The sequence below is a fragment of the Paramacrobiotus metropolitanus genome, unplaced genomic scaffold (assembly GCF_019649055.1).
Source record: "Paramacrobiotus metropolitanus isolate TYO unplaced genomic scaffold, Prichtersi_v1.0 Parri_scaffold0000188, whole genome shotgun sequence".
NCBI classification, from domain to species: Eukaryota; Metazoa; Tardigrada; class Eutardigrada; order Parachela; family Macrobiotidae; genus Paramacrobiotus; species Paramacrobiotus metropolitanus.
The window spans coordinates 5,960-19,391 of NW_026570408.1; the positions used below are offsets into that span (position 1 = coordinate 5,960).

The 13,432-nt window shown below is 41.8% G+C and overlaps 4 protein-coding genes across 7 annotated transcripts; all 4 read left to right on the top strand.

The window, feature by feature from the left end:
• Nucleotides 1-203: 203 nt before the first annotated feature.
• Nucleotides 204-4,528, top strand: LOC129600641 (mitochondrial dicarboxylate carrier-like). 2 transcript variants are annotated; one of them, XR_008692110.1, is made up of 8 exons: nucleotides 204-902; nucleotides 1,684-1,803; nucleotides 1,882-2,099; nucleotides 2,722-2,905; nucleotides 3,015-3,092; nucleotides 3,236-3,295; nucleotides 3,608-3,946; nucleotides 4,327-4,528. XR_008692110.1 is itself a non-coding variant. In XM_055499179.1 (7 exons), the coding sequence occupies exons 1-7, from the start codon at nucleotides 618-620 to the stop codon at nucleotides 3,731-3,733; spliced, it is 1,071 nt and encodes a 356-aa protein (XP_055355154.1). In that variant the 5' UTR covers nucleotides 204-617; the 3' UTR covers nucleotides 3,734-4,081. The 2 variants fall into 2 exon arrangements, 1 of the variants encoding a protein (XP_055355154.1); XM_055499179.1 differs by lacking the exon at nucleotides 4,327-4,528 and having other exon boundaries at nucleotides 3,608-4,081.
• A 120-nt stretch (nucleotides 4,529-4,648) lies between these two features.
• Nucleotides 4,649-6,675, top strand: LOC129600642 (heme transporter HRG1-like). 2 transcript variants are annotated; one of them, XM_055499181.1, is made up of 4 exons: nucleotides 4,649-4,884; nucleotides 4,969-5,178; nucleotides 5,419-5,586; nucleotides 6,271-6,675. In XM_055499181.1, exons 2-4 carry the CDS (start codon nucleotides 5,031-5,033, stop codon nucleotides 6,474-6,476), a joined length of 522 nt encoding a protein of 173 aa, XP_055355156.1. In that variant the 5' UTR covers nucleotides 4,649-4,884; nucleotides 4,969-5,030; the 3' UTR covers nucleotides 6,477-6,675. The 2 variants fall into 2 exon arrangements, with proteins under 2 accessions (XP_055355156.1, XP_055355155.1); XM_055499180.1 differs by having other exon boundaries at nucleotides 4,649-5,178.
• A 1,536-nt stretch (nucleotides 6,676-8,211) lies between these two features.
• LOC129600668 (uncharacterized) lies at nucleotides 8,212-9,494 on the top strand. 2 transcript variants are annotated; one of them, XM_055499211.1, is made up of 3 exons: nucleotides 8,212-8,407; nucleotides 8,947-9,094; nucleotides 9,173-9,494. In XM_055499211.1, the coding sequence occupies exons 1-3, from the start codon at nucleotides 8,309-8,311 to the stop codon at nucleotides 9,217-9,219; spliced, it is 294 nt and encodes a 97-aa protein (XP_055355186.1). In that variant the 5' UTR covers nucleotides 8,212-8,308; the 3' UTR covers nucleotides 9,220-9,494. The 2 variants fall into 2 exon arrangements, with proteins under 2 accessions (XP_055355186.1, XP_055355185.1); XM_055499210.1 differs by having other exon boundaries at nucleotides 8,212-8,476; nucleotides 9,173-9,475.
• Nucleotides 9,495-10,013: 519 nt separating this feature from the next.
• LOC129600649 (uncharacterized) lies at nucleotides 10,014-12,897 on the top strand. The gene is made up of 3 exons (XM_055499189.1): nucleotides 10,014-10,453; nucleotides 11,447-11,714; nucleotides 12,321-12,897. The coding sequence occupies exons 1-3, from the start codon at nucleotides 10,245-10,247 to the stop codon at nucleotides 12,609-12,611; spliced, it is 768 nt and encodes a 255-aa protein (XP_055355164.1). The 5' UTR covers nucleotides 10,014-10,244; the 3' UTR covers nucleotides 12,612-12,897.
• The last annotated feature ends 535 nt before the right edge of the window (nucleotides 12,898-13,432 follow it).

Genomic DNA, 13,432 nt, shown 5'->3' on the forward strand with positions numbered 1-13,432 from the left:
CTGCAGACTGCATGGATAAGTCAACGATGCCGAATCGTAAATCTAGTCGAGACTAGGTTTACGATACGGCAGACTTATGCAACGTTGCCTTAAAGTGGGCATGTGTTGACGGTTCCGTGCATCCAATCCATGAGCGCAGCCTTACCTCGCAATGGCACATGCAGATAACTCACACATGTCGAACCGTTCGACATGACGATGAATTTGTGTTTTGAATTTGTGTATTGTAATTTACGAAAGCCGTAGTTGTATTGTACGTGTTGTATTCAAAGCGGGCATTGCTCATTCAGTTGCTGCCAGAAGACTTTGTTTTGATTTTTTTTTGTTTACCGTCCTTTATACAGCGCTGTTTAGCTTTTACACTTTGACTTGCAGCGCTCATCAGTCTAATCGCTCTAACGATAAGGACAACTTCTGCCTTCTGGATCTTCTGTCAATCTGAAAACTTCCCATTGTACCTACAACAGAGTAGACTTTCAGTTTTTGTGGAGTACTTACAGCTTACTTATTAAGACTTGACACTTGAGAGAATTCTACGAGAGTTGACGAATCACGAATCCTGTGACGATGTTTTCATAACGTTTATAATTTTATTTTTTGTGAACCGTCGACTGTGGATGTGGTGGTGGCGTCCTTGGTGTGTCTGGCGTTCTTTCCATCTCTTTCCTCTGCCAGACATCTCCGGCCCAGGGATTCGTAACCCTGCTGGATGTGAGGAGAACAGTATGTCGGCCATCCACAGCAGCAGTATGCGGGCCTTTGCGGATGCGGATCGCCGCGGGAAGTTTGTCGCGCGGACGGCAGGGCCGCCGACGCAGATCACGCGCAAAGCCCGCTGGTACTTTGGTGGTCTGGCTAGCACCATGGCCGTATCCATCACGCATCCCCTCGATCTGCTCAAGGTACCGTGCGGTTGATTGTCATCCCTCTTTTTCAAGCTAAAAGATAAATCGTTAATCTTTTTCTTTCTCTTATTAAAAAAACGCTCATCACTGTTTTTAGTGCAGATTACATATGCCGTGCGAATTTCCCTTGTTGTAATTTATCCAGTAAGAATGTAAGATTGCAAGAATATGATGCTGATTATCGTTTTTTATGTTTTTTTCAAAGATTTTTAGATTCCTCTGCGTTTTTTAGGCATAAAAAATTAAGCGAGTCGTCGTGTTCTTTTATGTTGGAAAAAACGAATTATCGGTTTATGCTCGTATTTTTGCTGTATTTCGTGCTAGTTCTTTGACAATCTTTTTTCTCAAAATATCATGCATCCTTTGCTGAATTCCTTAACAATTTTTCAGGGCTGTTATTATTGTCGCCCATGTTTTGCTGTTTTCTTGCACGTCCTACTATTTTTGCCACAATTGTTTCTCGCAAAATAATCATTTGCTAATTTCATTTGGAATTTTTATTTATTATTAAAATATGATCGATTAGTGTTATTATCTGCGTTATTTTTGTTGCATTTCTTGTTGCTGTGTTTTGCTTTGTTGCTGTTTTCTTGGCAGGATTTTATGGAATCTTCAATGGGTTATTTAATTGTAATCTTCAATGGGTTACCGTATTTAATTGTGATTTTTTCATGGTGTTATTTAATTGTAAGTTTTCAATGGGTTTTAATTGTTTAGTTGAAATACTAACCCGATTGCATTTGAGTACGCTGGCTCAGTTTCCTTTGGTTTTCTGCAGGTGTACCTGCAAACCCAGGAGCAGGGCCGTCTGAAGATGATCCCCAGCGCGGTGCACATTGTCAAGACCCAGGGCGTGCTGGCGCTGTACAACGGGATCAGCGCCTCCGTGCTGCGCCAGGTAACGAACTATTATTGCATGGCCCCTCCATCCCAACGGCCAAAAAATGCGCAGTGCTGTTGTTTGTTGCCTGGGTAGTTGACGCACACCACGGCACGTTTCGGGATGTACGAGATGATGAAACCGGCCGATCCCCACCGCCCGCACTCCTTCCCCTACAAAGTCCTGACGGCCGGCGTCAGCGGGGCCTTTGGGGGCTTTGTGGGGGCGCCGGCGGACCTGGTGAATGTGCGCATGCAGAATGATGTCAAACTGCCGCTGGAAGAGCGGCGCAACTACAAAAACGGTCTCGACGGGTGAGTAGGACGATACGAAAATTTAACGTGCATGCGTAATGTCTACTATCGTGAGCGACACTCGCTAGTATAGATATGATGTGATTGAAACGTAGTAGAGAGGTTTTATCGTGGTATAATATCTGTATCAATGCAGATGCTGTATGTACTCAATTACTGTCAGCAGAGTCATTAAGAACCGTAAATCTTGATATCTTTTTTTGACTACTTATTTTAGTTAAGGAATTCATGTACCCTTGCTTATTTTTGTATTTTTGTTACCGTTGTGTCGTGATTTTTAATGATTCTACGGCTTTATCCGCACGATAGTACGTTGCTTCTAATGTTTTTAAATCTGCGGAATATTTTAGTTTGCGCTTTTAATTAGCCGTGTGCTGTACTACAGTATTAATTGAATAAATGGTAATTGAATATGCCTTTTCCATTCCTAGCTTTTTGTAGTATTTTTCCTTGAAACTGAAGACTACTTTCCGATTTGCTTTCTTATTATTAACATCCGGTTTATTATGTATTTATCCGAACACTACTAAAGTTTAAGACTCAGCGCAGATTCCCTTGCCACTGACGTTCTTATAATACGCTGGTGTAGCGCTTGTTTACGCCGTATGGGTTGTTTATCCAGATTGATCCGGGTGTGCCGGGAAGAGGGCTTCCTGCGGCTGTGGCGCGGCTCCTCCATGGTGATGGTGCGGGCCGTCTTCATCACCATCGGCCAGTTGTCCTTCTACGACCAGGTCAAACAGATGCTGCTGCATCTGGGATTCGCCGATTCCGTGCCAACGCATCTGCTCAGCAGTTCCGTTGCGGTAAGTACGAACGATCCGGGAGACGACACTACATGCACTTCCGGTGCTCCTTGTGTTCTTACATTCACGCGGTTTCAGTTATGGTTGAATCAGTTGTCGGTGTTTTTAGGCAATGGCCAGTACGACGGTGTCCGCGCCGTTCGATGTGGTGAAAACACGGATGCAGAATAACTGCGACCGTTATCGGGTACGCGTAAAACGAATAATGTTTGCCGCGTGTTTTCACTGTGTGTTGTTACGGATTTAATGCAGAGTTTGTATTGTGATGTAGTTTATGAAGTGCACTAGTAGATTCGGTTGATTGTTCATACCTGTTGCCATTTTTTCCAGAATCTCCGGCATTGTTTCAGTGAAACAGCCCGCACAGGCGGTGTACGAGCATTCTTTCAGGTATAAAGTGCTGTTCATATGAAGTGCCAGTTGTTTAATGATTTTCTTTATAAGGAAGTGTAAGGCGCTGGTTGTAACAGAATTTTAGCATTTTGATAACTCGTAACAGTGATAAAAATTTTACGCTTAGTAAAAGCTTAGTAAAAGCAAATGAATACTGACAATAAAATAAAGATGAACAGCCCAGTAATAAATAAAAATAATTCAATGGGGTTTGTTTGATTGATGATTTTTCCGTTTATTTCCTTTAATATTTATATTATTTAAACACTAACGTATTCTCCATAGGGTAGTTTTTTGTGTAATTTGTAGGGATACTTGCCGGCATTCATTCGCATCGGACCGCAGACGATCCTGATGTTTCTCCTGTATGAACAACTGCGCCTCCACTTCGGCATCCACATCCCGATACGCACGGACACGGAAGCAGCGGCCTGAGCTGCATCGTATATGCTGTCAACGGCATGACGTGAATATCGTTCTCCTGGATCTGTCGTTAAGGAATTGAGGTTGTGACAGCGCAGTCTTGTGATATACATGGCCGACGGTTGTGCATACATTATTGCCGACACTTTTTTGCTTTTATAATTCTGGCATTTTTTGAATAGTTTATTGGCTTGATTGTTGTTGAACCGGTTCAGGGAAGAAATGGTAAGATTTTTCGATATTTATTGCACATTTTTGCTGTTTGTTTTATGGAAAATTATAAGTGAACATCGGTGTATAAATAGGTATGCGTTTTATGTGAACGTTAGCGGATTAAGTTATGCAAATGATGAAGTAAAGCGAAATCTTACGCTGATAATTCACGGTACACATGTATCACTGCAGCCGTACAGCGTATAAACTATTTTATTGCCGAATTCTTCTTTATAACATTTTAAGGTGAATATTCGAAGGCATTTTATAACGTGTACCGTATTTGGAAGAGAACGTAAATATACTATAATATAGTAAATAATTTTGGAAAATTATAATTAATTTGGGAAAAACTAATATTAATAATAAGTAATATCGATTTATATTTTTAGCTGGCTGAAAATTACCGACCGACTGTGTAACAAAGCGATTTCGATACAATGTAATGGAGAAACTCGGTGAATTATGAATTTTTGTGAAGGCGTGTGAATGATGAATATTTCTAATCAATGATGGTTAACCTTATTTGGAGCACAGACAATTTTATCGTTATCAACATTGTCGATCCAACAATGGAATTGGCCCGCTTTGCCGGTACAAATTACAACTGAGCAGATACACCAATGTAATCGCCCGATGCGACGACACATGTTTCTCGTCTGCCACACACTTCACACTGGTCAAAGGTATCAGCAGTTCACCGCAATTTTTCCCTAAATGATTCACGTGACATCACTTTTTCCCTTCCCACATTCTGTGCGCTTAAAAAAGAAGTAAAAGATCCCTTAGATCCGATGCGAATAGAGAAATCCGACTTCCGGCGCGAATCATACAGTCCCTGTTTCCGGTCGTGACGTCACCCATGCAAATCCTTTCCAGCTGATTTTCTCGCTTCACTCAGAAATCCAAATCTGACGTTTTCTAGCCATCGCTGGCTGGAAACTTGATCTGTACGTTGTTGTATTAAACAATACTGTATTGTGTTATTCCTTTACGTCGACTAGATGATGAACCAGTTGATAATGCGATTGTAGCAGCCTCGGAACGGCGGACGAGCAGCGTGCAGTGGAAGGCATTCTCAGCATTCCGACTGAAAATGGTGAAAGTCGTGGTGGTGCCTGGCAGAAAAGCCATGATCCTGCGCATGGCTGCTGCTGCTCTCGGAATCAGCGCCGGCCTGATGGTAGCCTTGTATTTTATTGGAAAGAAAAACTGGAATATTGTGTTCTGGGGTTTCTTCTCGGGTACGTACTCTAACATTTCGCAGTAAACTCAGAAAAACTTTGTAATGTCTAGTCAGTTTTGAGCTTGACTGCAATGCACCCTGTATGGTAATTCCGGGACGCTGTGTCAGAAAACCGAGATTTGATGGCATGCGCCTGGTAATCTTTTTAAAGAAATTTTTCAAAGTTTTACACTGCACGTACTTACTTTTCAGTTTTGCCTTTTCTGGTTTCTACCATTTGTGTTTTTCTTGCTTGCAGCTCTCTGGGCAGTGGCTGCTCTCTTACTGCACATCTTCTACAAGCGAGGCAAACTGGCCATGTACTCCAGTAAGCTGACGTCGGTGATATACACGGGAATCGTGGGACAAGTGATCGGAGTGATCGCGTTCATCGTCTACATTGTTCTGGGTGCTGTCCATGGCGATAGTAAGTCAAGTGCTGTTTTTCACACTGCTTTACGGTGTACAGAGCTTTCTTGAATTTAACTTTCAATGCAGCGTATCATTAAGTTTAAAGATAAACAGCGATGTAAATAATTTAATTGGCGCAGTATATTTATTTTATACGATATAATTAGCGTTCTTTCTAATTTGCAAAAATACTACAACAGCCACATTTTTTCAGAAAAACATACTTTGTATAAATAAAAAATGTTGCTTTTGCTTTTAAAAATTTCGGCATTCATCAACACCGCTAAACAATTTTTGAATGTAAATTCAAGCTGACTCAAAGACTGATAAAATTACTGTTGACCATTATGCCAATACAGTACTCTAGAATTTAATGTTTAGTTTTTAGGATTAAATTGCCAGTTTTCCTCTCGTATTAAACTGTGGATTGTCGCAATTAGTAATTTCCAAATAGCATTACAGCAAATGTCAATGGAAATTGAATATTGGTGTTATGCTGCAGTGGCAAATTGTTGTAGTCGTCGTTGTTGCACCGCCTAAATTATCATTGGCTCCTGATTTCTTTTGTCTTTATTTTTTTTTAATCTGGGATTTCTCCGGTGCATTATCGATCATTTGGCTGTACTTCGTGCGCCTTGCAGCTCGAGTGTTGTCCACATGGCGGCCGGTCGTTACTAACCAATGTGTCTTGTCCCTGCAGATCTGAGTAACATGGAGACGACGGAGTTCGTGGCCAGCGTGTGGGGCTTCATGACGTGGAAGTGGGCGTTCGTGCTGTGGTGGTACGGTCGGCAGTATCGGCATATTGTCCTGGAGGAGGCGCTGATCCCGGTGGAGGACGACACGACCATCGTCGTGGAGGCCGACACCAACACCGTCATCAAAGCCCCCGAGGTGGTCGCCTGACCGCTGGCTGCCACCCTTTCCCTGTGTCTGTGATTTCTTCAACATAACGTACACTCTGCCGTCCGTTTCAGGACGCTTTCGGATTGAAATGCTTTATTCCTTTTTTACTGATCAATGTTTGTTGCGTATTGTAGTGTGATAACTCGGTGAAAAAAGGACTCTGTGTGAGTGTTTGTAATTAAAGAATTTTGTCGGATTATCATGGTGGGAAGTTTAGTTGTGGTGCCCTTACTGTTATATTTATATCTTTTTGCGTTTATTTTACTGTAATGTGCAGTGATACAGACACGTATTTTAGCAAGTTGCAGCTTTCGAATATACCGCGAAGCTGAGTACTGCTCTGTAGTCTGTACTGCAACAGATGTTGTAATTATTGCCGTCTTGACTCTGCATCTATTATCGTCGGCAAACCACCATAACGACTGAACCATTGAAATTAAATTTTGATTTTGGCCCGCAGTGACCAGTGGTCACCTTGGTGAACACCAAAAGAAGGCTAAAAGTACTGGAAAGAGATAACTCATGGTCCCCTTATGTACTGTACGGTCTCTTCTCGTGCCAACTGGGACAATATTTTTCCTTTGAACGTGTTTTGTGAGCGATGCTCGCCTCTGTACTTATTGCAAATAAAATTTGTAGACTCATGGTAGCTCATCTTGATTCAACGTGTGAAGTCTCTCCTAGTTCGGCAAATGTATGCAGAATTTCAAAGCTGTAGCTGGTATAAATTTCAAAATAAATTTGAAGATTTTGGAAGTTCATTTTAAACTTTTAAAAACGTTTTAGAATGGTTTCGTATAAAAGTATAAGAACTATATTAACTATGGTTTTGTATGAGAGTGACATCCTCAGCTATGTGCGTACACATGCTACATCGGTCCACACCTGACTGCAATGCAACTGTGCGGGAGTTTCTTGTAACCCCCCTCCCCTATCCGCGCTCACAAACGCTTCCAACGCCAATGAACAAAAATCATTTGACTACATGATGCCACGAAACTACACAAAAAAGGATTTGGGAGCGCGCGAAAAATGAAAGTTTTCGTGCAAGTGCATGGGTTTGGTACCATGCATCAGGTCACATCCAGCATAATTACATAAGATGGAAAACGCTCCTTAAATTTTAAGGAGCGTTTTCCATCTTGGCTTAAATTGCCATCAATTGTCTCTTGTCATACTCATCTGAGTCATCTCTGGCATAAGATTTCTGTCATCATGTTTTAAATTTCCCTAAAGTTCACATCAACATCAACACCCATCAGCCCTGTAATTTCAGCGCTGACCTTTGGCGGCCGTTCATAAGAAGTCCGGATCTGGGATGCTGGGCGATTGTTTAAAGGAAAGGTCAGCACATGCCGGCTGGCTCCTTCCGGACGAAACCGGAATCACAGTGCTCACTTTCCTGGCTATTCTTTCGACAGCGGAAAGTGCCCTTCTTCCATGGAGGATGCTGCAGCAGTTAACGACATTGACATTTTCCTCATCGATCGCCGGATGCACTGCTGCGACTGTACAGATACATCGTCACTGCCTCGATTCGGTGTGTTGCGGTGTTCCGCTAAAGGAAGCAAATTAAACAGGGATGGGTTGCGGCTGTGTTGTAATCAACATCAACCCGCCAGGTGTATAATCACAGAGCAAGGTGTATGCGATTGTCTCACCGCGGTCCGTCGTGACACTATATAAATTCCGGATTGAGCGTTTGCTCCTTGCATTGTGCTTCTTTTCCCTTTTCAGCTTGCTGCTTTTTATAGTATATAACATTCACTATTTGTTGTAACCGTCAAACCGGATTTGTGAGTTGTTTATTTGGGGGACATTCGCTATCGATCATGCGGCTGGTGTGGATGTTTGGCGCGCTGACCTTTGTGGTATTCTGCATGGAGTCGGACGTGTCAGCCTGGCTCATCACGGCTCCCATGCCGCCTCCGGTGCGTGATGGTGTAGTGGCCGGTTCGGGATCCGGACAGCCGGCTGCTCTGCCATACCTAGCCGCTTCGGTATCATAAAGCGTACTTTACTATTATCGTTGTCCACTATGCCCCACGAATTTAGTCCCCTCTGTCTTCTAAATCACTTTCTAAAAACAGTATGACTCAGGACCAAAACAAACAGATTTGCCTTGTAAAAGTGTTACATAAAACATTAGCTAACGTTCACAGGTTTTTGTGGTTCACTATATTCCCTAATCCGTTGTTTGCAACGTCCAGACCAGTAAAGCTTTTGCAGTTCGCTTTTGACGCATTCGTTCTGTTTGTATTTAATAACTTATTATCATGACCAACCTGAATTTTTAATGCGAATAATCATTTATTGGTAAAGCAGCTAGGATTTAATACTATAATATTTTTTCATGTTTACCAATGACAAATTAAAAGCAGATGGAGAGCGTATTGTTTTGTATATGCTTATCAATGTTACGGCATTGATCGATATACTGCGCTGCGTTTATGATTCGCCTTGATTGCAGTTGAACCGCAAAGCCGCACGTGTAGCAACAGCCGAAAAGGACAAAAATTACCGGCTGGGATTACTACTGCTGCACATGTGCAACAATCCGGAACTGGCCAAATTCCCCTTCTCGGATGAATTCTGGGGACAACTGGCGGACATGATAGGTAGAGTTTGATGACCCTCTTGTATTTCGCCCCGGCTTTGCTGTTTATTTATAGAGCTGCGTGCGTATGCTTTTTCAGAGAAGGAAAGGTCACGCCAAACGACTAAGGGAACCGCCATCCTTTAAGCACCTCTCCATGTGACGTGTGGCGTCACTGACGGCTCCATTTTCTCTTTTGATAAATTTTGGTTGCCTGTTTTCTCTGAATATTCAGAGAAAATATTGTACGGCTGTAAGCGAATTTTTAAAATTGATTAAGCAATATCTGACCCGGATAAAAGCGCGTTTCGTTGTAAAAGAACACTTCTAAACACGAACGATGCGTACATAAAGTAGTGAATTATGATACTTATTAATACGTATAGACTATAGTTCAAAATTTAATTTTGAAGGAACTGTACGAAATAAATACAAACTGGAGCCGGTGATAACATACCATAAGGCAAAAAAATGCATTGTCAGAATCTCATCGACCCGATTATGACCACGAATACACCGTGTACAATAAACTTTTATACCCGTTTATCATATCATGCCGGTTGGCCACTTCCGGTAGCAATGAACATACAGTAGGAAAAAAAATTATCATGGATAATTCTCACGAGGATTCTTAACGTATCATCTTAGCACTGGCCTACCGCAGTCAGCCGTTGCACAATTAGATCGCATTAAACGGACAGATACTGCTTAACTATCCTCAAGTTGATCCGTACACCAACCATCTCAGACACGCATACCATTACTAACCACTAAACGTAAACTCAGTAAGTACGTCCCTTATAATTTTTTTTCTTAACGGCAACGCTTCTGCTCCATATCCGTCTGCACACAGACACACAAATAAAGCGCGGGAGCGAGATCGAGAGAGAGAAGAGCGCACTTAATCAAGCTGCCAACGTTTAAGAGGCTAGCGAGCGGTCATGCCATCTCTTATCTCCTCGTTACACCGGCTCGTCTCTACCCTGCACCCGTTACCGGCACATCAAGTAGGACCTGCTGCGAAGACACCCCGGCTTTATAAGACCTCCGTCGACCAACAGGATCCGTCGTCAGTTGATCGCCACTAACCCAGCTCAGTCCGCTGATTAATCGTGCATCAGTGGTTGCTGTTGTTTAAACGCTGACAATTTAATACACTATAGTATTTCATCATGTGGCTGTTGTGGGGATTACTGATTGTGCAAGTGGTTAAAGGACAGCATGGTCCGCATGTCCCGGACAGTGGGGTGGCGGTGACGGCCGAGGGACAGCTGTACAATGGGAAGCCGGAATCGGCCGCTGCCGGAAACCCGGAGCCGTTGATGGGCGCGGCCACGGGATATTCGACGCGTTATGGCGGCGGACAGGGCAGTAATTATAAGTAAGTAGAACAGGTCAGCCGGAAGAAGGATTTCCGATGATGTATCGGTGTTATCATAGCGCTGCTGGCGTTGTTATAACAAATTGCGAACAAATTACAGGGCGGTGGCGGTTTTATCGAGGTTCTTTGCTAGTTTGTTTCCCTGTTTAACCTGAAAAAAGTTGCCTGTAATTATTACTAAGACAATTAATGCATATATAACCGCCCGGACTATTTTAGTTCGAGTAATTAGAGCTCTGGCGTGGCTCGCATATTGCTGACGCACATTCTGATATATTCTGATAAATTTTTATTTTTTTCCTGTAAAAAAAGCTTCGTACAATTAATTATGGCATATATAAATAGCCTGCATTTTAATGGTAGAAATGATTACAGAACGCGTTAATGTTCTTCGCATAATGTTGACGCAAAGCGCATCCCATTTCCCTGATATTAAATTTTGTTTCCCAGTTGAAAAACTTTCCTATAATTCGTGTTTCCTACTTTCCTATATCTGTCCCCAGTAATTTGGTTCCCAGTGAAAATGTTTCTTATGATTAACAGAGGTTAATCTATTCTGGTAGAAACTGGAAGTATTTATAGCGTTCTGTTGTGGCTCGTTATGTAAAAACTGACGTAAACTCGTAAACTGCAGTGCGGGACTGTTCATCCCATTTCCGTGCCTACGCATCTCCTCTGCGCCTTCTAATTAAATCAGCACTGTAACATAAACCGACGACCAACACTCTGACGTAAAGGTTTTCTTATTTTCGACTATAGCTAATTTTACACCGGTTGATGTCAACATTTAACCACTTATTTATTGTGGTAATGTACACTCACTCTGCGACTATATCACCCGTTTATTTCAGTAGATTATTAACTATAAATACTGTAGATTCTGTCACGTGTAAATTCACGGTTATATCATTATATATACCACCGTAACATTTTAAATAATTACGAAGATCACCGATATCGATGTTATACGTAATATAACATTGTATATTATAGTGGCGGTTACAACAGCGGATACGATAACAATAACCACGGAGGAAGCTACAGCAATTATGGAGGAAACAGTTACGATTCCGGCTACGGCAGCGGCAACAGCTACAATAACTACGGGTGTTACGGACGGCAGCCGGGGATGTACGGGGATGCCAGCTATGACTGCAAGACCTTCCAAGTGTGCCAAGCCGATGGACGTCTGGATACCATGTACTGTCCGCCTTATACACGCTTCAACAATTACCTGGGTGTCTGCGACTGGCATTTCAAGGTAAATAATCACAAGCTTCGTGCAATCTTTTACCAAAATAACTCCAGATAATCTTTTTTCTGAATAAAACTGTGTGCATAAATAAATGCGAGTGACTAAGTGACTAATTTACAAGTACTAATAATATAGATATTGAATGGCATTTCCATATAAATTACATATCACAGACTTTCTTAGTCCACGCCGATCTGCCCTTTTTACCAAACTAGTTTTAAGATAATTATTTATCTGAATCGGGCGTAAATAGAACTACGTTAGTGGTAATTACTGTGGATTATTTCAACTACTTATTTGCCAATTAGCCTTCTAGTGCATGGAAAATCCATTACGTAAAAACGTGGAAAGATTTGTTTGGATCAACGAATATGACTTCAACTTCACAGTCTAATTTTGGGCAGAATCGTAATATGCATATAAATTATAAGTACAAATAATATCATAAAGTTGATATATGCAGTTGTTATATAGAAATTATAAAATAATGTAGACATAATGTTATGCAATTCAGCGAACGATGCCAGCGATCATTTTGTTCCAGTTTCAAACGGAAACAAAGCTTGTTACTAATGACAGCAGTAACTTGCTCATTTGTCGGCATTTTATTAGGTCGATTCCTACTGCAACCCATTGTACAAAGAGGAATACAACAACAACTATAACAGCTACAGCAGCAGCAACTACGACTCGGGATCGTACAATAACAACAACAATTACGGAAACACCGGCTACGATAACTACAACAAAGGATCCAGTTACAGCAGCGGCAGCAACAACTACGGCGGCGGTAGCAGCAATTATAACGGCGCATACAGCACGAACGTCGGCACCGGCTACAACACCTACAACAGCGGATACCGGACACCCATCTACGGCTTAGCGGCCGGTGGCAAATATTAGACTGTATTCCTCCACTGATGCAGTTTTTTATACAACCCGCTACTTTCTGTGATGCCTTGTACATATAATCGCTGCGTATAATTTATATATGAAAATATTCGCATCCGGACAATGCTGGGCATTGTTCGGCTAAGCTGGTCCGATGTAATGACTAATAACTAATTTTTCTTGTACATACGGCATTAGTCTTGGAGTTTATTGGACCGGACAGTACGCGCACGTGGTGCGGTGTGTACAGCTGGATGGAAAGCGCGACCAGCCTTTGTGTCAACATAGGTGAAATAAACTGTGGATTATAAATTAAGCAGCAGCAGCGAGAAGTGCATGATCATTAGGAAGTGGTGTGAGTGCTCGGGTATGACGTGTAAGTGCCTACTTGGACAGGGCTGTCCACAGTGTCCATAGGTGGAATTTATTCATAACGACAAAGTGTAGGGCTGTAGAATATTTATTTGAACCGTTGTATGACAGACTTTGACAGGGATCCGTTTATAGGTGGCGTTTATAGGATATTTTTTGCTTAATTTTGGTGGCAAAGTGCGATATTTTAGTTGTGACAACCGTGACCAACAACCACCGTTGCGACAAAGTTGTGACAAATTTAGCTTATCAAAAAATAATAGAATGTTAATTTTGCAGTTTCAGTTGCATACACGCTATTTCACCAGACAGTATAACTCGTTTTATTTCCTGGAACTGTGCGATATACAAATATGCTCTTTTTTATCGATAAAAGAGAATTTATTACACTGCAGTATAAATACACAAAGTAAAAATCAAAATCGGTAACGCAGAAACTAAACTAAATACGTAAAGGATAC